General features: G+C 33.1%; 5 protein-coding genes, 1 non-coding gene and 1 pseudogene across 6 annotated transcripts; 5 read left to right on the top strand and 2 right to left on the bottom strand.

Moving 5' to 3' along the window:
- Positions 1–714: 714 nt before the first annotated feature.
- Positions 715–5,317, bottom strand: LOC123919708. Its single transcript, XM_045971696.1, has 4 exons — positions 4,778–5,317; positions 4,626–4,679; positions 2,010–2,135; positions 715–1,294 (listed from the first exon to the last, which is right to left on the bottom strand). The coding sequence occupies exons 1-4, from the start codon at positions 5,153–5,155 to the stop codon at positions 1,109–1,111; spliced, it is 744 nt and encodes a 247-aa protein (XP_045827652.1). The 5' UTR covers positions 5,156–5,317; the 3' UTR covers positions 715–1,108.
- On the top strand, positions 3,843–3,916 carry TRNAT-AGU. The gene has a single exon. It is a non-coding gene; the product is annotated as a tRNA-Thr (tRNA).
- A 2,824-nt stretch (positions 5,318–8,141) lies between the features above and the next one.
- Positions 8,142–11,845, top strand: LOC123919707 (chloroplast envelope quinone oxidoreductase homolog). Its single transcript, XM_045971695.1, has 4 exons — positions 8,142–8,214; positions 8,370–8,514; positions 8,766–8,857; positions 10,850–11,845. The coding sequence occupies exons 1-4, from the start codon at positions 8,149–8,151 to the stop codon at positions 11,537–11,539; spliced, it is 993 nt and encodes a 330-aa protein (XP_045827651.1). The 5' UTR covers positions 8,142–8,148; the 3' UTR covers positions 11,540–11,845.
- Positions 11,846–12,801: 956 nt separating this feature from the next.
- Positions 12,802–16,006, top strand: LOC123919704 (chloroplast envelope quinone oxidoreductase homolog). The gene is made up of 4 exons (XM_045971692.1): positions 12,802–12,945; positions 13,055–13,199; positions 14,033–14,124; positions 15,111–16,006. The coding sequence occupies exons 1-4, from the start codon at positions 12,880–12,882 to the stop codon at positions 15,798–15,800; spliced, it is 993 nt and encodes a 330-aa protein (XP_045827648.1). The 5' UTR covers positions 12,802–12,879; the 3' UTR covers positions 15,801–16,006.
- Positions 16,007–16,692: 686 nt separating this feature from the next.
- On the top strand, positions 16,693–18,666 carry LOC123919705 (chloroplast envelope quinone oxidoreductase homolog). The gene is made up of 4 exons (XM_045971693.1): positions 16,693–16,873; positions 16,944–17,088; positions 17,606–17,697; positions 17,850–18,666. Exons 1-4 carry the CDS (start codon positions 16,808–16,810, stop codon positions 18,537–18,539), a joined length of 993 nt encoding a protein of 330 aa, XP_045827649.1. The 5' UTR covers positions 16,693–16,807; the 3' UTR covers positions 18,540–18,666.
- Positions 18,667–19,076: 410 nt separating this feature from the next.
- LOC123919703 lies at positions 19,077–21,450 on the top strand (annotated as a pseudogene).
- Positions 21,451–21,585: 135 nt separating this feature from the next.
- On the bottom strand, positions 21,586–24,853 carry LOC123919706. The gene is made up of 4 exons (XM_045971694.1): positions 24,339–24,853; positions 23,046–23,098; positions 22,702–22,863; positions 21,586–21,949 (listed from the first exon to the last, which is right to left on the bottom strand). Exons 1-4 carry the CDS (start codon positions 24,732–24,734, stop codon positions 21,721–21,723), a joined length of 840 nt encoding a protein of 279 aa, XP_045827650.1. The 5' UTR covers positions 24,735–24,853; the 3' UTR covers positions 21,586–21,720.
- Between the last annotated feature and the right edge of the window lie 1,505 nt (positions 24,854–26,358).

Here is a 26,358-nt window from a genome sequence, read left to right as displayed (position 1 = left end):
TCAAAATTATATAGTTAAATAACCTTTATAGGCATTGCTTAGCTAGATTGCTGCTAGCTTCTTGGGCATATATATATATATATATATATATATATATTACTATTTTTTTTCTTTTACAAAAAGGATATATTATTATTATTATTATTATATTTTTTTTTTTCTATGGATTTTGGTATTATTATACTTAACATATGGTTATATATAACTATTGTTTAGATGAATAGGATTAGTACATTTTTAAGTTAATTAACTTTTCTTAGACAGTTTAAGTCAATTAACTATACATGGTAAGTTTTCAATATATACGATTTTCAATGTATTGTTGTTACTAGCTAATTCCATAAGTCGAACAAAAAAATTCTTTCTTCGAACTTTTCGATCTTCCCATTCATTTTCATTGTCAGTGGATCCCTCTTCTCCTAATTCTTTCCATTCTACCAACGAAAAATCCATAATAACTCTTAAATCCAGATCAACTAATTGTTCTCGTATAGCACCTGCTCCACTAGAAATTTCTCTATTTCTAAATGTATCAGCAACATGTTCAGTGTCCACAATTTTCAACCTGTGCTCAATTAAACAATTCACATTATTCTTGGGAGACTATTTGAGAAAAATTATAAAATAAGCTTATGACATTTTTCATAAGCTTTTTTCTACTAATTTTTATAAGTTCTCCAAGATAGCTTGTGAAAATTGAAATCAACTTATAACATACAAAAATAATTAAATTGAATTTCATCTTTTCCTATAGAAATAGCTTGTAGAAACTTATACATAAGCGCTTATCATGCTAAGTGCTTGTGCTATAAGCTACAAATAAGTTGTTTATCCAAACATGGCCTAAATACAATCCAGATGCAAAACTTATGAATCCTGCCTATATGGCTCCAAAAACTGTATGCATTTTGAACAGATACTTTTATTTCTTCTGTGTCCTGATGTGTTCTTTCCCATCTATGCTATCATCATATTATAAAGATTTACAACTACAACCGAACTATATGTGCTCCATACAGCACAATTGTAAGAACAAACATCAATTACGGAAAAAATCGGAGTCAGTAAATGAATGAGCATTGTCTATTCATCCGATTTGATAATGTCATCATTTCTCCTCAAAATCGACATCAATGATGTTAGGATCTGACTTAGATGCTGACTTATTTCTACCACCTCTTGTGAAGAAATCCCCTTTATCTTTAGGTTGCCACACAATGTTGCCACAGCTTGTACATCGAACTACTTGATTCTTGTAACCTTGAAACTGCGTCTTGCAATTTGGACAAGCGCCCTGCACAAATTACAGAAGTAGCATAAATTTTTAGCCAATTTCAAAACAGTGGATAAAACATTAAAATTCAAATGATCACGAACTAGAACACAACTAAATTAACTACAAACTTAAGTACTTAACTACCATAAATGACATGCATAATGTTATAATTTGATGTACTTAAGTATGTGCCAATTAGCATGGATTTGAGTTAACTAAGCTTCAAATCCAACTTATATAACCTTCACACAATCGGCATGACCAAATTGACACAACATCAATTTAATAAATAAAGTAGCTCAGTTTTGAATAAAACTAATGAAAACTTGATATAATTGTTTCAAGGAAAATGTTATTCTTGGTTAGATCAAAAAGCTTGTATTTTCAGGACTCGTTGGTTGTTTGCAGCTCTCTTTTATGGATCCACCAAGTTAAATAAGAGGAGGATTTTAAAAAAAAAAAATTATATTTGGCAAGCAAGTTCATTTTTCTTAATATTTCATATTATTACGCCTGTGCTTTTATAAAGAAAATTTTAAATCTACCTTTATTATTTCCATTTCTTCCTTTCTTCAGAGAATTCTCTTCTAGAAGTTCAAAGAAAAAGCAAAAATTCATGCTCATAGGAATTGATTAAAACCGTCCTCTGGCATTTGAGTACAATTTTCATTCAGACAATATATACATGCATTGCACATATATTTATACATTAAAAATATAATAGCAATGATACCTTAATAACTAAGTTGTTGGCCAATGTCCCAATTAGAAGAGGTCCAGCAAATGGAAGCACCCATGTTGCAATTATCAGGAACCGGAAAAGCCAACCAGAGAATGCAAACCAGATGAAGAAAATTGTCTGAAAAAAGAAAATTAAATGGAAACAATGGATTGAAATTGTGTAGTGCGAAAAATAGGAAGACCAGAAGAAATATTATATACCAATGATCAAATAATACCCTATAATATATGTAAGCTTGATATGAACAAAACTCATAAGGCATGATAAATAAAATCAAAAGTCTAAGTTATAAACATTTGTTATGTATGCTTTTGTCTTCTTTAGGGCCAAATAGTTGGAGTAGGAATTGGCTTTTACAAAGGATGTCATTTCTAGTGTTCTTGAAATTAATAGAGTTTATATGTGGACCAATTAATAAATGGATATAACTTAAATAAGATTAGAAGAGCAGAAGAAAAAAAAGTGTCATACTTGTGCGGTTTATACATTTACCTTAGAACTAAAGCGCCTGACATGTATGGTTAGTTTTTTCCTTAATCTTTTTAACATAAAGTAAGAGAAAGTTATCACATCTTGGAGCAACTATTATAAGACAATCAACCGTAATTAGCAAATATACATGCTATCTGAGAAGTCCTGATACATAATATGTTATGGGCACAAACGACATGGCTACAAAGATACATTTTAAAAAAATCAAGATATGACACCACCTCGATATGTTAACAGAAATTTATAAATATAAACATATATAACATAAATGCACAATAGTTAAAAAGAGATACATGTAAAAGTAAAGCAAGAAATGAACTTGGGGCAGAAAATTAAGAACATGCGAACTCAGAAAATGAGCAAATCAGAACAAAACAGATGCACAAAATACAGCAGTCAGTTACAATGAGTCGAGAACAACAGTGGAAACAAAGCAACCAATGAAAAACAGCTGTCCAAATCTGCAGCTCAAAACTTTGCAACTCCGCAACCATAACAACTCTGCAGATGGACCAAAAAATAGAGCAAGACAGAAGCTTCAGCAAGAAAATGACACGGGAACACAGAAAATGTGTGAACTAGAACGAAGCAGGTGCAACATAGAATAAAGAAGCTGAAATCAGAGCAAAAATCGACCTAACAGTACGTGCAATTACAATCCCTGACTAGTAAAGTGGGGCTTGTTTCAATGCACTGTGCAGCATTGAAGGAACACGTTTTTTTGGGAGATTGTGAAGTAAGGAAACAAGGTTAAAATGGGGGAAAAAAAGAAGTAAAAAGATGCCGCTATCAGTATTATGCAGCATCCGGGTGACAATGGTGTCTTTCATTGGTAAGATGTATCAAAGATGTAAATGGCATTTATGGGCAAATTAAAAAAAATTAAATTATTGGTTTCTTCCTGGATATATATTGTGACATATCAGAATGCATTTTAGTATATCAGGTATGTGCTACATTGATATTTTCCATTTTTGAAGTATTTAATGTAAGGGGGCGAAATTAAGTGGAATCATAACAGGTTTCATTATTTACAAATTACAACAGATTGAAATAAAATGGAACATGAATTCCATCCATTCTATTCAATACTCTGTTGTTTTCCAGCCTTTCAATTTGGGCAAAATGGGATAAAACAAGTTAGGTTCCGAAAAAGGTCTGCAGCCACGGCGTCAAGATTCCTTATTCTTTGCAATTGCGGCTGCATCAGTCGTATTTGACTTGACCACAATTATTTGCAATATCACGATGCCCAACCACAGTGACAAAGATTGGCTCCATTTTTTTGCGAACAACAGTTAAGTATATACAAACTATAAATATTATTAAGCAGCTCTCGTAGCTCAGTTGGTTAGAGCACCCGTTTAGTAAGCGGGAGGTCTTGAGTTCGACTCTCAACGAGAGCAAGTTACATTTTAGTAGCCGAACCCACTTAGTGGGATAATATTTTTCAAATTACAGCGCAGTATATATTTTTTAGGGAACCGAATTCAAGTACGTACATATACAATGCGGCGCCTAAACAAATATATAACAGCACAAAGGGGTAAGAATATTCTTGTATCCAAGGCGAACTGTGTATGATGCCATGAAAACACATTTGTCGTTTTCTTAATCAAATTTTTCGTGGCAAAAATGCGGGGGAAAAAACAATCATGTAGGAATCGATACCACAAAAGTTACAAAAGCAACTACCCCAATTGACATATTAGAAAATATCAACATCAAAAGAGAGAGTCAAGATTCATTGACACCGGCGTCAAACTAATCTCAACCATCTATTTTGTTTAATCCATAGACCCATAATTGTTAGTTAAATTAACTGTGTATTTTGTCTAGACAATTTAGATCAGTGTCAATGAATCCCGACTCATATATACATTTTCGAGAGCCATGACTCCAACCTATCATTGACAAGCTCCACTCCTAGCATATAAAACCTAAAAACAAATCTTTTTCCACCATTCTATCCTTTCAAAATCCAAAGTATATAATACTAATAGTAATCCTAATTTCATTTCACACAATTCTACCTTACAGCGCATTACATATTTCATCATCAAACACAAAATCCAAAAAGGTAAAAATGAAGAACAAGAAAGAATCAATACTAACCGTGAAGCTTTTTCCAACAGGACTATCCAAAAATTTACTAATCTGCACCCTATACTGCAAAAACAACATGATTTTGCCATTGTTATAAAAAAAAAAAAACACAAAATGAAATAGAAATTAAAAAGTAAGAAATAACTAACTAAGTAACTAACCTTAGGCCAGTTAAGGGCAAAATCGGAAGTAAAATTACGATATTTAATTCCAATTTGAAAATCACGATCAATTTCACGAGCTCTATCAGCAGCAGCAGAAGCAGCAGAAGATAAACGCTTTGAAACGGAATATTGACGGTCGATGCGTTGAGCGGTTTTTTTAGCTTCGAAAAGAAAACGCTCAAAATTATCGTTAGCATTTTGCCACGCTTCTTTTAAAACCCTATCCATATCGTTTGGTTTGTTGTTGTTGTTTTTGAAAGAAACTATTACAGATTGACGGCGGCGGAATGGTGGTGGAAGGAGTGGTTGTTGCCATCTTGCGGCTGATGTACCTGCGCATGTTGTGGCTGTGGCTGTTCCTGCCATTCCAAACATTTTTCTTTATTGATTTTTTGTTTATTGATTTTTTTGCTATTATTTGGTTTTGTTCTATGGATGGAGTCTTTAGTCTTTACTTTTTGCTTCTTTCTTCTGCTGGCTATCACCTCTGCTCCTCCACTTTTTACATGATAATAATAACAATAAATTATTAATTACAGCAATTATTAATTAATATTCCCTCTGTCCCTAACTATAAGCACCATTTTAAAGGAAAATTTTGTCCCTATATATAATTCATTTTCAATTTCCTTTGTTTCAAATGGTTAATGAATTTTACAAAAAAAAAAAAAACAGATTTCAGGATAACTCGGATTCGATTCCTGTGTGGAATAATTTTTTTGTCGGACTTTACTTACCTCGCGATCGAACTCTGAACTACTAGAGCCTCTTTCCCTGAAAATCAGAGGGTTATAAACCAAAAAAAATATAATTGTAGTTTAAAATACTTTTTCACACAGATTAAAAAATTGTAATGATTTTTTTTGACAAAAAACATTTTCTTTTGTGGATAAATTTTTATTTATATATTTTATAGCAGATGGAGTAGTGTATATATTAATCATTAAAGGGAAAAATTTGAAGGAAAAAAATAATTTTATGTTGAAAAATCTAAATGACATTTTCATTTAATTTTTTTTTTTTTTGCTAAAGTGACACTTATTTTAAAACGAACGGGAAAAATAGGTGTGTCATTTTTTATTTAGATTAAATTTGGATTGTTAGATGCATCTTTTTGACCCTATTTTCAAAATAATAAGTTTCGATCACTATTTTAAAAATTAACTGTTTTTCCCAATTTTCTTTTTTCGGAGTTTTTATCTTATCTTATTTTTTGATATTTTTTATGATATTATTATTATTATTATTATTTTATCATAAATAGGCTAGATCATAAAAAACGACTCAAAATGATATGATGATATTAATGAAGAAAAACAAAGTATAATTTTATAAATTTTGTAAACTTTTTTTAGTTTATGGACAAAGTCACAAATACTAACTAAAACTCATGCAACTGATAAATTTTAGATGAGGATTTTAAGGTAATAATATTGTCACTTCTAGTTGAATTAAGAGTTATAGACTATATGATAGAGGTTTGAATTGTTGGAATTAATCTAATCATTAAAAATGCTCAATAATAAAGACTAAATTCATAATCTTACTTTAGTGCGGAAGCAAATAAACATATCAGCATGTATATAAAACAGAAAGAAATATCTGGATGACGAATCCATGAGATAAATACTCCTGAAACACAAAAAAAGATAACCAGATGACAAACACCCGTTGGCTTGTGGTTCTTCCTCAACCAAAACTCCTTATGCTCTAAGCGCTCTTCAAATGGGGAGAAGAGGCGATATGCAGTGCATCCGGTATATTTGAGACTATATCCTATATATAGTGTGATGAGCAATTAGTGTTCTGATGACGTATCGTCACACTCTCTAATCCATGCCTATTTGAGTAACATTAGATGCATTTTAGTAGGTTTTAAGCAATAAATTCAAGAGAAATCTACTCGGAAGCAGGATTACTTGTTCTGTAAGAAAGCAGGAAAATGTGCAGGAAAATACAGAGTTATACTACGCTGGGGGCGTGATGTGCCACGCGCAGCGTAGCAGTCTGCACCAGAGGGGCCATTTTTATCTTCAATTACGCGCGGCGTGGGGACCTGACCACGCGCGGCGTAATTCATGGACTAGAGAGGGGTTTTTCATCATTTGTACTACGCGCGGCGTGGGAGGTGACTGCGCGCGGCGTGATGAAGAAGATGAACTACGCCGGGGGCGTGGAGCCATCACGTGCGGCGCAAAAGAGCCAAAGTTGAAGACCAGAGACCTCAGATGTGATCACGCGTTTACACCTTTTGGATCCTGAAACTCACTGGATAGCTTCAAGCACCTCAGCTGAATGGATTTTCAAGCCATGACGTTGAAGCTAGGAGCCGAACGAAGCAATATGAGGAGCTAAGCTTCTTGTAGAGGTAGGATCAAGGATAGCTTAGAATGTAGATTGATTGCTTGTAATCTGCTGTATGTGTATGAAAATACTCTTGTAATAGTATTCATTTAATGCAAATCTGAGTTTAATGCCTTATAGACACTATTATACTTGTTTAGTCGCACAATCCCTGTGGATCGACAACTCTTTTTATTACTACGTGGCGAATTCGTACACTTGCGAATAGGTCATCATGTTCTCATTATTTCGAAATGGGTCATCCTAACATTCACTCATATATTGAGTTCATATCCAATTAATTAATTAATTAATTTCTAAATAGAAATCTAATTTAGCCTCTTAACTTTATTTGATAACTTAATCAATCAAGAATTGATAAATAGTTAATATAATTATATAATATTATTGGAATATCATAAAATATTCCAACATGAATTAGTTAATAATTATTAGATTCTTCATTAAAAGAAATAATCGGATAATATATATTTTTTAATCAATTAGTTAATTGGGTTATAAAATTAATTGGTAAATATAAATACCTATGTAAGTTATCTTCGTTGAGTCATTCATCCGTAAATCATAGCTTAACCCATAGCGCAATTGACAGAAAATGTAAAAATTGTTGAGAACACCATATCTAAAATTTAAACCCTAATCCTTTATTTTGTGTGTTAAATTTTTAATGGTTTGTAATTTCATAAAATAGTTAGCCCGACCCTCGCCCTCGCCCTATAATTTTCTCATAAATAAAAGAAATGATTTGTAACTGACTTGTGTAGTGTCCTCGTGAGATTAACTCACTTGTGCAGGAGCCCGAATTCGAACCCGAGACACTTCACTTATTCATATTTAAGATGGATTTTCTAGCCACAAGACAACTTGAAAAAAAAAACTAACTAGTGTAGTGCCTTTGTAAAAAAAAAAAAAAAAAAAGAACCTATGGTGTAGTGCCTTGTCTCATGCACACGTACATATGGAATAGGGAGAATTGGGTATAATACGAGATTGACAGATATCATATGGCTGACAAACTCATGCAAGCTGTTGAATACAGTTCCTATGGCGGAGATGCATCTGGATTGAAGGTACGTTGTAATCATCATCCATTTCTCATCATCTCTTTCTAAATACTATTATACGCTTTCCATTTTCTTCTTTATTTCTTGATCAATTAAATCAACCTAATTATATATATACATATTCCATTTATAATTGCATCATTATTATTGGTTTTAATCAGCATGTTGAAGTTCCTATTCCAACACCAAAGACTGATGAAGTTTTAATCAAATTGGAAGCAACTAGTATTAACCCGGTTGATTGGAAGATTCAGAAGGGTCTTCTTCGTCCTATTTTGTTGCCTCGAAAGTTTCCACACATACCTTGTATGACTTACTAATCCATCTTTCTTTTCATTCAATTTGATTGTTTGAAGCACGGACATGTACAGATAATGGACATGACACCGATTATTCGAGAGAATGACATAATTCAATGTAATTATATGTGTCGGTGTTGTGTTAGTGTCTGACACCAGGACACGCCTAATCTATGAAAACAACGTATAATTTATATATTAATGCTTAATTAACTGTTTATCCAAACCGACTCATTTGCTCTCGCGACATTGATTCAGGCACGGATGTATCAGGAGAGGTAGTAGAGGTTGGGCCAGAGGTCAAGGATTTTACAGTCGGAGACAAAGTTATTGCTAAACTTACACATCAAGTACTTATCTCTTTGTTTCACTCCCTTAGGTTACTGTTTTTCAGTTCTTCCTATCTTCTATATGTTATTTCAAGTGTGAATTGCAACAAAATTTCATGAATGGAATGGTTTTTTATTCTAGTTTTATAGTCTATACTAGTTTCTTTTGTTTTGTTTTTGATAAGCATAGTGTATACTAGTTTAATAACACATACTCTTTTATGTGCTTATGCACGGATCCGGGGAAAAAATGGTAGTAAACAGAAGTGACATTTCTCCATATGTCATTAGAGAAGACTTTTCTTATGATAGATGCATAGATAAATAAGTAAATACCCAATTTGGTCCCTCAATTTGGGCAATCGTATCAACTTAGTCCGTCATTTTACCGATATTGCAGAATAGTCCCTTATCAAAATACTGATCAAGTTAGTCCTTCTGTTAGTTTCAATCTGTTAAGCGATGTGCCATGTTAAGTAACACTCTAGCACACATTCTTAGTGCACATAGGCAAAGGTCAGGGACTAAATCGATAAGAAGCTAGGTTTTAAATTGAAAATCTACAATATCTATTTCTGGTTGTTTTCTTCCTCTTTTCTTCTCTGAAACCGGTAAGTAATTAAGGAAACTAAATCACTAAATCTATAGCTTGGTTAAGTGGAGTAATCCATGGTATGAATATAGTTAAGTAGAGTAATCTCCTCAAAATGTGCAATGCTAACAGAAATGGAATCTAGGAAAAAACAGAAGAAAAAGAACATGATGCTTCCACGGGTCCATTATGCACATCCGGGAACCAAATACGAATGCAATCATCTTGGAACAATTTGCAGTTAGCCAAAAGATTTCCATTTAAAATAAATATGGCATGGAGCAGAGTTCTTTGGAAGGACAATTCCATTGGTATTACAAGCTTCTTTTCGGTTTTAAAGCTTAAGCACACTCGTGTTTCTCCAACAAATCTTTGAGTCCCTCACCAACAAATCTAAACACATAAACAGATTTTAAAGCCTATATCACATGCATTTCAAATTTAAAAACCTTATGCGCAAGCTTCAAAACCTTCTGTATATACTTTCAGAGTTGAAATACACGGATGTTACTTACCTGCATTCCTAAATATGCAATGTAATTGCATACAATTTTCAAGCCACCATCCATCTCTACTACACCAGGGTTCCTTTTTTTCAAATGATGGAGATAAGTGAATTTCTTAAGGTTTTAGAGAAGAAGACAACCAGAAATACACATGTGAGTTTTTTAATTTGAAATGGTAGCTCGTATCAATTTGGTCCTCGACTTTTGCCTACATGTACCAAAACTTATCTGTCAATATGTCACTTAACTTGACACATCACCACTTAACAGACTGAAATTAACGACGGACTAACTTGACCAATATTTTGATAATAATTGATTGTACTATATATATAAAATGAGGGACTGAGTTGGTATGAGTGTCTAATTTGAGCGACCAAGTTGGATATCTACTCAGAGATAGATACATTGATTGATAGATAGATAGATTACTACTTTTTGCTAATTGGTAAACCAATCAAGAACATGGATTGGAGGTAAAAATTCTCTTTGGAACTAACACAAAGTGGTTGGCCAAATTATAAGGATAGATGAAAAAAGAAGTACTATACGAAGGAAGGATCACTAGAAAGGTATAGTTTGATTAGCCTTACCCCCTTTTTTGGAGATGTAGTTTGTGCTGCTAGACAACATGATTGGCCACAAGAATCAAGATAACAACCTTCTGCCTCAAACCTCACCTTCTCTTAAATGCATAATAATATTTGTTTTTTGCCCCTCATGGTTATGAAAGTTCAGATTTTGAGCTTAAACGGTGGATAAACGGATAAGCTTCTCTTTAATTTCGATGTATTATTGATTTGTTTATCTGAAATTTACGTGTAATATATATGTAGATGCCACATGATTTATAGTGTGAAATTATATAGCTGGGGTTAGAGTTTTAATCATATTTCATGTTATGTTGAATGACAGTATGGAGGTGGGCTAGCTGAGTTTGCAGTAGCTGCTGAGAGCTTAACAGCTGCCAGACCATCTGAAGTCTCCGCTGCTGAAGCTGCTGGTTTACCTATAGCCGGTCTCACAGCTCGTGATGCGCTCATCGAAATTGGAGGAATTAAGCTTGATGGGACTGGCGAGCCAAAGAACGTTTTGGTAACTGCTGCTTCAGGTGGTGTAGGTTTATATGCTGTTCAACTTGCCAAACTAGGGAACAACCATGTGACAGCCACTTGTGGCGCTCGGAACCTCGAATTTGTTAAGGGCTTAGGTGCTGACGAGGTTCTTGACTACAAGACTCCGGAGGGAGCATCATTGAAGAGTCCATCCGGTAAAAAATATGATGCAGTGATACATTGCACCATTGGAATACCATGGTCAACTTTTGAGCCTAATTTGTCTGAAAAAGGGATTGTAGTGGATTTAACACCTGTCCTAAGTTCAATTTGGACTTTTGCGCTGACTAAAGTTACATTTTCGAAGAAGCGGATGGTGCCGTTTGTTGTAACTGTCAAGCGCGAAGGCTTGGAACATCTTGCTCAGTTGGTGAAGGATGGGAAACTGAAGACAGTTATTGACTCTAAGTTTCCTCTGAGTAAAGCTGAAGATGCTTGGGCTAAGAGCATTGATGGCCATGCTACTGGAAAAATCATTGTGGAGCCATAGGCACAGTTTTCTACTTTTATACACAACTTTTGTGTGTATATAGAAATGAATAATTTGGGACACATCATATGCTGCAATGATATTAAATTGGCATGTCTTGATTCTTTCTGGTTTGTATGTGATATAAAATGGTTCTATTTTTTTATGAGTGATCTGGGAATAAATGATTTATTTGATATATAGAGAGGGTAAATGGCTTATGTTTTGGATAAGTACATGACATGATTTCATATATTGAGAAATATTTGGTTGATAAATTATTCGGTATCCTAGTGATATAAAGTGGTTGTCTTCTCGTTCGTAAAACTTACCTCAACTGCCAATGCCAATATTATTAAAGTTGGATGCAATCACCCGGGTTTAAATTCGAGACCTCCCCATTTATGTGAGTTTTAGGTGGCGCTATTCCATATTCCATTTTTATCTTCTCCATTTTTTTTAAAATTATTTCTTCTGTTACAATTCACTCAATATAATTCTTTGTAAGTCTAACTTTTACAACTTTGCACCCTTATAAAGAGATTCAAATTTCGACTCAGAAATATAGCAATATCCTTATTAACTAATTTATGTTTATGAGACAAATAAACATAAAGAAAATGCCAACATACACACCCAAGAACACTTAGATGAGATCACCCAAGAACACTTAGATGAGATGACGTAAGTCTCTTCTAACTTAACCAAGATTCTGAGTTCGATTCTTGGCTTGAACATGCAGCAGTGTTAAAACTCTTGGGAAGAGTTTGTCATTCATTTGGGTCCCACAAGACTCGAAAGATTAGTCTCTGCAATTGTGTACATAGGATATCCGTTTTAAAAAAAAATGCTAACATACACATATTAAGGAGCTAGATGCATCAATTTAGCCCTTAATATAGAAATATCGTATATTTAATTTTTTAAATGTTAATATATTACTTCTTTTTTCAATATAAATTTTCCATTTTCGGATCTTTTAACATATCTTAATATAGAAATATGGTGTTAAAAACATAGAGATAATGATGGATGTGTATCTGGTACTTATATTGAACTAGATTCATGAATTTAGCGGGACCCTACCCATATTGCTATATCTAAACTAAACACGTGTGAATAAATCAATGATTCATGTTAAACTGTGTACCCGGTGTACTTGTTAAGCATACTAAAACTAGAAATAAAACATAAAATTAATGTTGATAAAAACAATTTTTTATATTTTCAATACATTGAATGCACGGATTTTAAGATAAAATTTCTTTTTTTTATGCTTAGCTAGTGCACCGCGCACTATTTAACATTTTTCAACAAACAAAGACTCCAAAGAATTAGGTGTCGTGGTAGGATTGATAGATATGGCTGCCAAACTTATGCAAGCTGTCCAGTACACTTCCTATGGCGGAGGTGTCTCTGGATTGAAGGTCAGATCATCATCATCATCATCATCATCATCATCATCATCATCCTTTTTTCTTTACTCTTTCTTTGAATTAATTGCTCTAATTTTTTTTACTTTTGTGTCTAATTCAGCATGTTGAAGTTCCTGTTCCAACTCCAAAGAATAATGAAGTTTTACTCAAATTGGAAGCAACTAGTATTAATCCAATTGATTGGAAGATTCAATCTGGTGTTCTTCGTATTGCTTTTTTGCCCAAAAAATTTCCTCATATACCTTGTATGATTCACTAATTCATCTTCTTTTTAACTTAAATTAGCGTTTTAATTTAAATTTAAATAACTTATTTGAGTTTATTTATTTATTTATTGGCATAAGTACTTTTGGTAGTGTTTATGACTTTAGTCATGTTTGGATTTGAAGCATTTCTAAAATTCTAATAGTGATGATTTTTTAGAGAACTTGTGAAAATAGCTTATGACATGTCTATAAGTTGTTTTTAGCTTATTTCAATAAGTTCTACATGATAGCTTATGAAACATGTTTGTAGCTTATATGGACACAATTTGACTTTGGCTGTGTTTGTTTAAGTATTAAAAATATGATTTTGTTTTGAAAAATCTAGAATTTTTTTAAAAAATATGAAGCTAATTTTTGTTTGTTTATTATCATAAAAATAATATTATTATTTGTAAAAAAAAAAAAATTTGAAGCTTCTATACTTAACTTTCTTTGTTTTTTTTTTTAAAAAAAAAATCAAACAAATAACCCTTTATTTTATGTTTTGTTATAAAATACCTAATACATAATAAGCATATAGATAATAAACATTGTTGTGTCCCTGTGCGTGACCATAGGTCAATTGGAAGGGGCATCACATTTTATATGCAAAAGCCGGGTTTGAACCCGGATACTCCACTTTCACCTTAAAAAGCGTGGAATTCTAGTCACTAGACTACTTAACAAAAAGAAAAAACATTGTTGCTATAAGTCTATGAATATTGACTTATAGATTATAAACATTTATCCTACAAGTGGTTAATTAAATTATTTATTCATCATACTCATTCCCTACATACTTTTATGATATAATTGAAATTCCTTTGATTCAGGCACTGATGTAGCAGGAGAGGTAGTAGAGGTTGGACCACAAGTCAAGGATTTTAAAGCCGGAGATAAAGTTGTTGCGAAACTCAACCATCAAGTACTTACCTTTTTCTTTCACTTAGATTATTTTCAAGTGTGAATTTCAAAAAAAAATTCATGAATGGAATGGTTTTCTTTTGTATAGAATATATACTAGTAAAGATCGCGTTTATATCTAGGGAAAAAATGGTAGAAAACATAAGTGTGAAATTCTGCCATGTTTTATTAAGGGAAGACTTATCTTAGGATAGATAAGACAAAGAGATAGATAGATTAATATTTTGTACTAATTAGTAAACCAAACAAGAACATGGAGTGGAGGTAAAAATTATCTTTTGAACCAACAACTCTTAAGTGTGTCTTTGGTTCTACGGCAGAAAAAAAATTATTTTGATTGAATTGATCTTGTACAGTTGATTTTAGTCAAAGGTAAAATCAATAATGTTTGGATATCTTCATCTCAAAGTGAGTTGAACAATAAAATTAAGATGTAAAAATAATGTTTAGATTCAAAAGCTACATATCCTAACTTCAAGTTAAAATCAATTCTAATTGAGAACTGTTAAACATACCAAAATATATTTTTAAGTCTTCAGGAATCATTGTTTACATTTCCAAAAGTGAATCCAAGTATACACTATATATTGGTTGGAGATGTAGTTTTTGCGGCTAGATCACAAGATAACCTTTCTCTGCATCAAACCTCACCTTATCCTAATTACATAACAATAATAATGGTTCATTGCACCTCAAATGGAGGTGTACGATTGATAAGGTTATCTGAAATCTATTGTCATATATGAAAATGACACATGATTTCTAGGGTGAAATGATATAGCTGTGTTACAGTGGTATTCATATGCTTTTCTTCCCTAACTTGTGGTACATATGTACTGTAACATAAAACATTACTTGATCCACAACGTTAGGCCTATTTACCTAACTTTTATGGTCCAATCCAATTCGTTTTATTCATATGCCAATATCTTAATTAGAACTGTTACTAACTATCCAATATCCATTTCATGTTATGTTGAATGACAGTATGGAGGTGGACTAGCTGAGTTTGCGGTGGCTAGCGAGAGCTTAACAGCTGTCAGACCATCTGAAGTCTCAGCTGCTGAAGCTGCAGGTTTACCTATAGCCGGTCTCACAGCTAGGGATGCACTCACCGAAATTGGAGGAGTTAAGCTTGATGGGACTGGCGAGCCCAAGAACGTTTTGGTAACTGCTGCTTCAGGTGGTGTTGGTGCATTTGCTGTTCAGCTTGCCAAACTAGGGAACAACCATGTGACAGCCACTTGTGGCGCTCGCAACATTGACTTTGTTAAGAGCTTAGGTGCTGATGAGGTTCTCGACTACAAAACTCCAGAGGGAGTAGCACTCAAGAGTCCATCCGGTAGGAAATACGATGCCGTGGTACATTGCACCACTGGAATACCATGGTCAACTTTTGAACCTAATTTGAGTGAAAAGGGGGTTGTAGTCGATTTAACACCTGGCCCAAGTTCATTGTTGACTTTTGCACTGAAGAAACTTACTTTTTCAAAAAAGCGGTTGGTGCCGTTTGTTGTAACTGTCAAGCGTGAGGGTTTGGAACATCTGACTCAATTGGTGAAGGATGGGAAACTGAAGACAATTATTGATTCCAAGTTTCCTTTGAGCAAAGCAGAAGATGCTTGGGCTAAGAGCATTGATGGCCATGCTACAGGAAAAATCATTGTGGAACAATAGGCACAGTTTGCTTGGTGATGTTGTATTTACAGTTTCAATTTTTCTACACAAGGTTTGTGTGTGTTTTATATAGAAATGAAAAACCTGGGATACATCATATGCTGTAAGGATTTTAAATTCATATATGTCTTGATTCTATCTTGTTGGTTTGTACTATTGTATGATTTCACGAGGTCAAAGTCAATCATGTTGATTTATTGTGAGAATTTGTTTAGTTGTTGATGATCTTGATTTAGTATTCTACTTAATAGTGGTTGTATTCCCAACTTGAGGTTTAATGTATCTTGTGACTCGCGTGAACAATCGGTTTCGAAAGTCTTAGAATTGAGAGTTAGGTCTAATTCAATCTTACAAAACAGACTTGGAAGGTGAGGATTGTCTCTACTTTATAAACATATATTCAGGTCATTTTGTAACCGATGTGAGATCTTTTTTAACAAATAGAAATGAATTATAGATTATTTAATCTATTTTGCGACATGTACTAAGCAAATAAGGTTTTAATAATTTAAATTTTTTATAAAAAAAAAATCAACAAATGCAACATAATTTAGATAGTTAATATTGAATATTTGTATGAGCTATAAATTTACAACAAATTAAAATAAATCTATATAACATTACAACATATACATGGTAATGAAAAGTACATTGAGTTTTCAAAAATAATTGTCTACTGCATTGCAACATATTATAGCATGTTAAGGTGTGTTGACTTTTTTTTAATCCGTAGATGAACCACTGAAATTCATATACATCTTTACAATACTAGTAAAAATGTTTAGCTTAACAATATTGATATCACTAATTGAGCTAAACTTTAATAAAGGTATGTTAACTAGTACAAGCAAAGAGTGTTTAAAATAGTTATATAAATTATTCTTAAACAATGTGAGTGCCTCTGTCATGCATGATGTATCTCCATGTTAGCTTAGCTTTCATTATATAATGAGTACTAAGTAAAATAGCATGGTCAACGTACTAGTTTGTTAACAGAAGAGTTTGATATGGCTGAGAAACTTATGCAAGCTGTTCAGTACAATTCCTATGGGGGAGGTGCCTCTGGATTGAAGGTAATCATCACTCATTTCTCATCTCTTTCTAAAGATTATCTTTCTTTTTTGATCTTTTGGTTTTTATCAGCATGTTGAAGTTCCTATTCCAACTCCAAAGAACAATGAAGTTTTAATCAAATTGGAAGCAACTAGTATTAACCCGGTTGATTGGAAGATTCAGAAGGGTCAACTTCGAGCTATATTTTTGCCTCGAAAGTTTCCTCACATACCTTGTATGTCTCACTGATCTACCTTCTTTTACTTAAATCTGCATTTAGATTGGCTTATAAACAACTTATTTGTGTTTATTTAATGGCATAAGCACTTGTTCAGGAGTGTTTGTTTCATACTATATATATATCCAAACCGATTCATATCAAAACAGAAAACCGATCTAAAAACCCGAAAACTGCACCAAACTGAATATTATTGGATGTTTTCGAATCTCCTTTGGTAAACACCACACAAATCTGATCGGATTTTTTATTCAATTTTTAAAACCGAACCACCAATACCCCTATTTAGAAGCTATTTTCAGTTTATTAAAACAGCTCTCCAGAATAGTTTCTCAAAACAAATATAGCCTATATGTAAATAATTTTGACATAAGCACTTTTGTCCATAAGAATGACTTATATATAAGAGCTTAATTGATAGTAGTTCTTCCTATATCTATATGGGCTTCATTAAACATTTTACATCAATTTCTGATATAATTAAGATTCATTTGCTCTTGGAACATTGATTCAGGCACTGATGTAGCAGGAGAAGTAGTAGATGTTGGATCACAAGTCAAGGATTTTAAGGCTGGAGACAAAGTTATTGCTAAACTCACACATCAAGTACTTATCTCTTTCTTTTGCTTACTTAGGTTACTGTTATTCAGTTCTTCCTATCATCTATGTTATTTCAAGTGTATCAACTTAGTCCCTCAGTTTACCGATATTGTAGAATTCACCCTCACACATCAACTTCTTGTTATGTTGAATGACAGTATGGAGGTGGACTAGCTGAGTTTGCAGTGGCTACTGAGAGCTTAACAGCGGCCAGACCATCCGAAGTCTCAGCTGCTGAAGCTGTGAGTTTACCTATAGCCGGTCTTACAGCTCGTGACGCGCTCACTGAAATTGGAGGAGTTAAGCTTGATGGAACTGGCGAGCCCAAGAACGTTTTGGTAACTGCTGCTTCAGGCGGTGTAGGAGTATTTGCTGTTCAGCTTGCCAAACTAGGGAACAACCATGTGACAGTCACTTGTGGCGCTCGCAACATCGACTTTGTTAAGAGCTTAGGTGCTGACGAGGTTCTCGACTACAAGACTCCAGAGGGAGTAGCACTGAAGAGTCCATCCGGTAGGAAATATGATGTAGTGGTAAATTGCACCACTGGAATTCCATGGTCAACTTTTGATACTAATTTAACCGAAAAAGGGGTTGTAGTCGATTTAACACCTGGCCCGAGTTCATTGTTGACTTTTGCGCTGAAGAAAGTTACTTTTTCAAAGAAGCGGTTGGTACCATTTTTCGTAAATGTCAAGCGAGAGGGCTTGGAACATCTTACTCAGTTGGTGAAGGAGGGAAAACTGAAGTCAATTATTGATTCTAAGTTTCCTTTGAGCAAAGCAGAAGATGCTTGGGCTAAGAGCATTGATGGCCATGCTACTGGAAAGATCGTTGTGGAACAATAGGCACAGTTTGCTTGATGTTGTGTCATAGTTTCAAATATTCTACACAAGATTTGTGTATTTTATATAGAAAATGAATAACCTGGTATACATTGTATGCTGTAAGGATTTTGAATTCATATATATATATATATATATATATATATATATATATATATATATATATATATATATATATATATCTTGATTCTATCTTGTTGGTTTGTACCTTTTTAGAGTGATTTGGAAATAAATGACTTGTTTGAAATAAAAATCTAAAAACCGCTTCAAACACAAAACAATTTCAGTTTTTTATAATATATTTTTTTACATGTGAAATTTTGTCCAGACTCTATAATAATCCTGGCTCCGCCACTGCACAGAATGATCACATTTTGCAACCTACACACACAAACCTGTAAGCTACTGTGACATGTGAACATGAAACTATAGTGTCTGATATTTTCCACATTCAATCCACATTTTTTGCTCAAGTCAAAGATAAATAAACATATAGTTTACATAATGAATATTGAATAATAGCATAGTCAACAACTTAACATAACCACACAAAAAAGTTGCAAGTTCAACAACATGCTACTACTACTAGTTTGTTAACAGAAAAGGATAGTTAAAACCTAAACAAAAGACAAAGTGAACAAAACAAGAGTCCAAAGATTTTGGAGATAGCTAGATATGTCTGCAAAACTTATGCAAGCTGTTCAGTACAATTCATATGGTGGAGGTGCCTCTGGATTGAAGGTAGTACAACAAAAGATTATGACTTTTTATTTTTGTTCTTTCTTTAAATTAAATTAATATGATTTCATTTACATATGCAGCATGTTGAAGTTCCTGTTCCAACTCCAAAGAACAATGAAGTTTTACTTAAACTAGAAGCAACTAGCATAAACCCAGTTGATTGGAAGATTCAAAACGGTTTTCTTCGCCCTTTTTTCTTGCCTCGAGAGTTTCCTCACATACCTTGTATGAATCACTAGTCCATCTTCTTTTTACTTAAATTTGTGTTTGGACTGGTTTATAAAAACAACTTATTTGAGTTTATTTATGGATACAAACACTTCTCATATGTTTGGATTGCTTATTTGAACTTTTCCACCACTAATATCAACACTTGTTGTGAGACTTTTTGAGAGAACTTATGAAAACAGCTTGACACATCCATGAGCTTTCATAAGCTTTATATGATAACTTATGAAAACAGTTTGTAGCTTATAAGCAAACAATTTGACTTTTTATAGAAATAACTTACACATAAACACTTATATAATAAGCGTGTATGCTATAAGCTCTTAAGTAAGTTGTTTATCCAAACAGGATCTTGGTATGATACAAAAGAAATAGTTTATGACATGTCCATAATGTTGGGATTGATTGCAATGTAAGTCCCACATTGCTAATGAAGAAAAAGAAGGAGGTTAAAAAATAGCTATTGAAAGTCCCACACCGCTTAGAATTGTGAAGCAAGGAGGAAATCAAAGCTATATAATGGACCTAAGTTCTTTGTTTATAATTACACCAAGCAGTAACACTTGTAAACACTTTAAGTTTATATTTGTGTCTTTTTGTTTTTCTCTTGTACTCTTGTATTAGAGGGTTGAGAGATGTAGTTCAAATATTTACTTTGGAGAGTGTGGGTGTATTGGGGCATGGGGTGGTTGAGAGTGAAGTCTATGTGTTGTAACAATTTTCACATAGTGTTTATTCTTTGGTTGTCGGTTTTGACAACGGCCGTGGTTTTTTCTCCGGTTTTGGAGTTTCCACGTTATATTCTTGTGTTGTTGATTGCATTCTTTTATTTTCTCTATGCCGGTTTTTCCCAACACATAAGATGTTTAAAACATCTAAGGCTATAAGTGCTTAATTAAACTGTTTATCAAAACTGACTCATTCCCAGCTTACTTTTGTGATATCATTAACATTCCTTTGGATCATGAATCTTTGATCTAGGCACTGATGTAGCAGGAGAAGTAGTAGAAGTTGGAGCACAGGTCAGGGATTTTAAAGCTGGAGATAAAGTTATTGCTAACCTCACACATAAAGTACTTATCACTTTTTTTCACTTCCAAATTCATATATTATCCAAATTCATTTCTTTTTATGTTGAATGACAGTATGGAGGCGGACTAGCTGAATTTGCGGTGGCTAGCGAGAGCTCAATAGCTGCAAGACCATCTGAAGTTTCAGCTGCTGAAGGTGCCGGCTTACCTATAGCCGGTCTCACAGCTCGTGATGCCCTCACCAAAATTGCAGGAGTTAAGCTTGATGGGACTGGCGAACCGAAGAACGTTTTGGTAACTGCTGCTTCAGGCGGTGTAGGTGTATACGCTATTCAACTTGCCAAACTAGGAAACAACTATGTGACAGCCACTTGTGGCGCTCGCAACATCGACCTTGTTAAGGACTTAGGTGCTGACGAGGTTCTTGACTACAAGACTCCAGAGGGAGCAACACTGAAGAGTCCAACTGGTAGGAAATACGATGCAGTGGTAAATTGCGCGTCTGGAATACCATGGTCAACTTTTGAACCTAATTTGACTGAAAAGGGGATTGTAATTTGTAGTTTATTTAGCACCTAACCCAGGTGCAATCATGACTTATGCGCTGAAGAAACTAACTTTTTCGAAGAAGAGGCCAGTTCCGTTTTCTGTAACTGTCAAGCGTGAGGGCTTGGAACATCTTTCTCAGTTAGTTAAGGTTGGAAAACTCAAGACGATTATTGACTCGAAGTTTCCGCTGAGTAAAGCTGAAGATGCTTGGGCTAAAAGTATTGATGGTCATGCTGCTGGAAAAATCATTGTGGAGCTATAGGCATAGTTTGCTTAGTCATGTTTGTATTTATACTGGTTTGTATGTGACATAGAATGGTTCTATTCTTCGATGATAATTTCAAAATAAATGAGTTATGTTTGGATAAGCACATGATATGATTTCACAGTTGTGCAATATTGTACAAAGTTTTATCAAATATCGGTTATATTGTTAAAGCGTAGTAGAATTTGAAAAATCTACTATTTTTCGCGATCCACAGTTGACAACACTGAAAGTATTGGAGAAAACTAGTTTTGTGTGTAATCATTGAGAAATAATGAACTAAATATGCTACAACATGCTATGTACATAGAATACAATTTCCTTTTCTCTTAATTTGTTTAGATATATCTTAATATTTTGAATTAATAATCTACTTAGGCAATAAACTAATTCTTTTGATCATAAGAACTCGACATTTCCTTCCAATCCAATTACTTGTCCATGGTGGATCTTTAGAAACAAGTTGGTAGCCAGCATTTGTGTACAATGTTCTTGCACCTATATCTTCTTCATAAGCTCTAAGGGCAAGAAACTCATAACCCCATAAATTGGAAATCTTGTCACATGCTTTTAACAAAGCAGTTGCTATTTTCATCCTCCTGTGCCATTAATCAATTAGTCTCATTAACATACACTTTCACAACATTACATGAAAAATTAATGTGTTATTTTGATCATTTAACTTTTTAATTATTCTAGAGATACTTAAATTATTTAATGATTTTCAAATAGATTTCTAAACTAAAAAAATATTGTAATTGGACATCTAATGCTACATTTTTCTCCAGAACTTTACAGTTAAACTTGTGTGAAAGTAGTATTAGTAGGATGCAGATTGCCTGTTGTAGGCATTTCACACAGTTACACGCTATTTTCAATCTCAGCCATTGATTTTGAGATCAGAAGGTTCAGATTACACAAGACAAAATTAACTATAACCAATCTCAGATGTCGATTTTAGATCAGACGGTGTGAATGAGTAACTGCGTGACACAATTACTGCGTCAAATCCAAATCTGTATTAGTATGAGTGATCTCCCGGGAAACCGGTCAATGTTATTGTTAGTGATTGTTAGCATTATGTTGGGAGTGACGATCAAACCATCGACCTCTTTATCATTTCACTGCTTAACTCGTCCACTCAAGCCACCAAACAAGAGTTATTCAAAAAAAGAAAAACTTGTCTATAAAGATGTTGCTCATAAAAAACAACTTTTAGAGTGTAACTTAGGAATGATTTTGAAAGTCTTCTATCTAGTAGGTAACTTAAACTCAATATTTTTAGTTAAAGAATTATTTAAAACTCTTTAAATAATCTATAGACTTCAAAGTAATTAAATCATGTAATTACCTGAAAGCATTGGAGACACCTATTCCTGATATGTAAAGGTACTCTTGTGCTTCATCAGGGAGATGTTGAAGCACATCTTGATCTCTCATTACAGTTACATCAATGACACCAACAAGTTGTTTTGATGATTCTTGATCATTCTCAGCCACTAAACAAGCATACCTAAATAATAGTATATTAGTATATATTAGTCTTTAACATTTTACACAAGATTAACAACTTCTTATCCCATGCTTCAAGTTCATCATGAGTTTTTTTTCATTAATATTGTTAGTTCACAAAATTTCATATATTGATAAATGATAATCTAACATAAGGTTGTTTAGAAGTAACAATAAATGTACCTATTGGGAGGTGAGTTTTTAAGCTTGTAAAGGAGCCCTGAAAGCACTTCAGCCTATTTAGGTCAAAAGAGGATAAAGCATTAAATAAACCAGCTAAAGCCAAATAAATTAAGGGTCTTCCTAACTGAATTAAAATTTGAGAAAAGATAATAAAATTTGAGAGAAAGATTATTATGATCAATTGTAGTCATTATCAATTTAAGTTTACAGTCGACCCTCAAAGCTGCTTCAAGCAAAGTGATCAAACATGATAAAACATGTTCTAATAATCAACATGTTTCTATCCATTTGCGTTTGATACTTATGGCTTCCTAGCACCAGATGCAGTTGATCTTTTGAAAAGAGTTCAAAAGGTCATGTGCATAGCAATGTTGTCTCTCCTAGGTCTATGAAAGTAGTTTTTAGAAGCATTGATTTTGCCATCCAGAAAGGACTAACGGCGTAGCTTGTTGCTCGTTTGTCTTTCATTCATGTGTAATTATTTTGGATTTATAAATATATTGATTTGTTTATAATCCTGAAATGAATGAACAATTTAATTCCTGAAGTATGCAAAATTTCAAACTTATTTCTAATTTTGTAGCATTGTTGAAAATGATCACATTTGTCATTATGACTATTAAACAGTTTGAGACTTTTAGTGACTAAATTGACCAATATATAAAAGAAATGTTTAACTACACATTTGGTCCCTTACGTTTATTTTAGGTTTCAAGTTAGTCATTTCCGTCAATTTTGTCACTAACACCGTTTGAACAGTACACGTGTCAGTGTGTCCAAGTGCCACGTGTCAGTCCACATATGCAATTTGGCTGCCACATGTGACAAAATTGACGGAAATAACTAACTTCAAACCTAAAATAAACGTAAGGGACCAAATTGATACTTTTTAAACGTAAGGGACCAAATTGAAACCTAAAATAAACGTAAGGGACCAAATGTGTAGTTAAGCTTAAACCTAAAAGAAATAATTAATGTGATTGAGAATTTTCAATTTTAAACATCATTTATAAATTTCCTATATTTTAGAGAAAAAATTTCCATCAAAGTCAAAATACATTAAGGTAGAGATTTTCAAATGCATAAATAGGATAAATGTAACCCCCTCTTCAAATTTGTTGGGCCATGAATCATATAATCCCTTAATTTCCCATCAAGAGTTAAATTCAAACAATTTTTACACACAAGTTTCATCATTTTTCTAAACCTAATTACTATTAAACAAAATTTCAAGAAATAAAAATGCATATGCAAAGAAAAATGTAGACATTAATAAAAAGATAGAAGCAGAACCTTAAAGAATTGAAAGAACAGATCATTGAAAAGAGCCACAGGAACATGAAAAGCTTCAGCTTGAACATCAGCTGCCATCTTTATCTCATCAGCATTCATAATCAATCTCCTTATTCTCCATCCATATTCACACACCAAAAAATCAATTTTTTGCTTCATATTTTCACTATCATTCTCAATCTCCAATTTCACTTTTTGATTAGCAAAATATAATTGTTCTGAACTACTACTACTACTACTACTTGTACTGCAGCATTGCAACATTGAACCCCTCCAAGTTCTTCTAACTCTATAACATGCATTTTTTGGTGTTGTTTTAATACCATAATACCTCAAATTTGAACATATAACTAGTTTATGAGAAGCATTAAGGTTGATTGAAAATAAATGAGCCATTCATAAGAAGAAAAAAAAATTGTAAGGTTAGGCTACATAGCCTTGTTTTTTTTTATGCATAATACTCCTAAGTTTGTAGTTGGTATTTGTATTTTTCATTGTTTATCTAAGAAATCCATGGTAGGATTTAAACTGGGACCTGTTGGTATATGTGTGGTCTCTTTTGTTGGTTGAGAAATTATATTTATCTTTCTAGAAGCCACGTGCAGTTATGTAAGCCAAAGAAACTTTTATTTTTAAGCCATAGAAGCTTTTATTTTTATTTTGTTTTTACTTTCATATATATAAAAAAATCTGTAACCAAAAATATATATATATATATATATATATATATATATATATATATATATATATATATATATATATAAATCTCATCCTCATAGACTTGATTAATTATTACAACCAAGTTCCTCTTTGTTTGTGAGTTTGTAGGTGATGCCTATATATAAAGAGGAATAGGGATAAAAAAAAAAATAAAGAAATATGTCATTCAAAAAAGTTTCGTGGTACAGCTTGTTGCTCGTTTATCTTTCATCCTGTGTAATTATCTTGGCTATATATAATAGATATTTTATTTTAAAAAAAACTTTAATAAGAGTGATTTTATTTTAATAATAAATGAATCTTTACAATTTATATGTTTTTAATATTGATAGTACTTTTTTTTAAGTTAAAAATAATTTTATTAATAAAAGTCCAACAACAAATCAAAAGTCAAGACTATAAAAATATAAGGTGGGTTCAATCCACATATAGTCTAAATCGTAAAGAGCGTATTTAGTTAATAATGTGCAGCTTGGTTAGTCTCACGCCTAATATGAACAAAATTTAAACAATGAAACCAAACATTAAAATTAGTACAATCTTCAATAATAGAACCAACATAGTGGGGAGCTTGTCGCCGATTATTCAACGCCAAAACCACATTTGAAGCATCTGATTCACCTATAAGATTCGCAAAAGACAAATCTTTTGCAAATTCCAAGCCTTTCCGCATAGCTAAAGCTTCTGTTTATGAGTCTGGTAATGAAAGGATCTGCCAGCAGCTAGCAAAAACCACGACACCATCAGCATCTCTCACCACGACACCAACTAACCCTAATGGGGTAATCAGTCGACTACGTCGGCGCTACAATTATTTAAACCTCTCACACGCTGTTGTGTTGAGTGGTTAAACCTCTCACCAACTAACACTGCAATGACCGCAATCGCAATAACTGCAATCACAACCGCATCCGCGACCGCAACCGCAATTTAAAACCATTGTTACAATGTTGCTTAAGAAGTTCATATGGCTGGTTTGAAGCCTCCAACATAAGGGAGAGTAAAATTAAATACGGATGGAGTTTGTAAGAATGGACGTATGGTGTATTTGCTAAGTCTATTGGTATTTGTAGTGCTTTTGTGGGGAGTGTTGAAACTTGAAAGAGTTGAATGGAAAGTGTCGGAAGAGTTAAAATACTCTCTCTATAACACTTTATAAGTAAAAATGTACTTTCTAGAGTCATTGTATATTTAATGTATTTGGTTAAATATAGATTAGATACATTAAATATACAATGACTCTAAAAAGTACATTTTTACTTATGAATTATTACGGAGGGAGTATATATAATCGCTAAGA

The sequence above is a fragment of the Trifolium pratense genome, linkage group LG4, assembly GCF_020283565.1.
Source record: "Trifolium pratense cultivar HEN17-A07 linkage group LG4, ARS_RC_1.1, whole genome shotgun sequence".
NCBI lineage: Eukaryota > Viridiplantae > Streptophyta > Magnoliopsida > Fabales > Fabaceae > Trifolium > Trifolium pratense.
This window is presented reverse-complemented; position numbering and strand designations above follow the sequence as displayed.

What these genes read in the sequence shown, in the direction of transcription:
- LOC123919708 (XM_045971696.1), bottom strand. Translation starts at nt 5,155, where the DNA reads ATGTTTGGAATGGCAGGAACAGCCACAGCCACAACATGCGCAGGTACA. An exon ending in TTGCCCTTAACTGGCCTAAG is followed by an intron (nt 4,680 to 4,777) that starts GTTAGTTACTTA and finishes TTGTTTTTGCAG; the next exon opens with TATAGGGTGCAGATTAGTAA. An exon ending in CCAACAACTTAGTTATTAAG is followed by an intron (nt 1,295 to 2,009) that starts GTATCATTGCTA and finishes TAATTTGTGCAG; the next exon opens with GGCGCTTGTCCAAATTGCAA.
- LOC123919707 (XM_045971695.1), top strand. Translation starts at nt 8,149, where the DNA reads ATGGCTGACAAACTCATGCAAGCTGTTGAATACAGTTCCTATGGCGGA. An exon ending in GAGATGCATCTGGATTGAAG is followed by an intron (nt 8,215 to 8,369) that starts GTACGTTGTAAT and finishes GGTTTTAATCAG; the next exon opens with CATGTTGAAGTTCCTATTCC. An exon ending in AAAGTTTCCACACATACCTT is followed by an intron (nt 8,515 to 8,765) that starts GTATGACTTACT and finishes ACATTGATTCAG; the next exon opens with GCACGGATGTATCAGGAGAG.
- LOC123919704 (XM_045971692.1), top strand. Translation starts at nt 12,880, where the DNA reads ATGGCTGCCAAACTTATGCAAGCTGTCCAGTACACTTCCTATGGCGGA. An exon ending in GAGGTGTCTCTGGATTGAAG is followed by an intron (nt 12,946 to 13,054) that starts GTCAGATCATCA and finishes TGTCTAATTCAG; the next exon opens with CATGTTGAAGTTCCTGTTCC. An exon ending in AAAATTTCCTCATATACCTT is followed by an intron (nt 13,200 to 14,032) that starts GTATGATTCACT and finishes CCTTTGATTCAG; the next exon opens with GCACTGATGTAGCAGGAGAG.
- LOC123919705 (XM_045971693.1), top strand. Translation starts at nt 16,808, where the DNA reads ATGGCTGAGAAACTTATGCAAGCTGTTCAGTACAATTCCTATGGGGGA. An exon ending in GAGGTGCCTCTGGATTGAAG is followed by an intron (nt 16,874 to 16,943) that starts GTAATCATCACT and finishes GGTTTTTATCAG; the next exon opens with CATGTTGAAGTTCCTATTCC. An exon ending in TTGCTAAACTCACACATCAA is followed by an intron (nt 17,698 to 17,849) that starts GTACTTATCTCT and finishes GTTGAATGACAG; the next exon opens with TATGGAGGTGGACTAGCTGA.
- LOC123919706 (XM_045971694.1), bottom strand. Translation starts at nt 24,734, where the DNA reads ATGGCTCATTTATTTTCAATCAACCTTAATGCTTCTCATAAACTAGTT. An exon ending in TGTTCTTTCAATTCTTTAAG is followed by an intron (nt 23,099 to 24,338) that starts GTTCTGCTTCTA and finishes TGACCTAAATAG; the next exon opens with GCTGAAGTGCTTTCAGGGCT. An exon ending in GGTGTCTCCAATGCTTTCAG is followed by an intron (nt 21,950 to 22,701) that starts GTAATTACATGA and finishes TTAATGGCACAG; the next exon opens with GAGGATGAAAATAGCAACTG.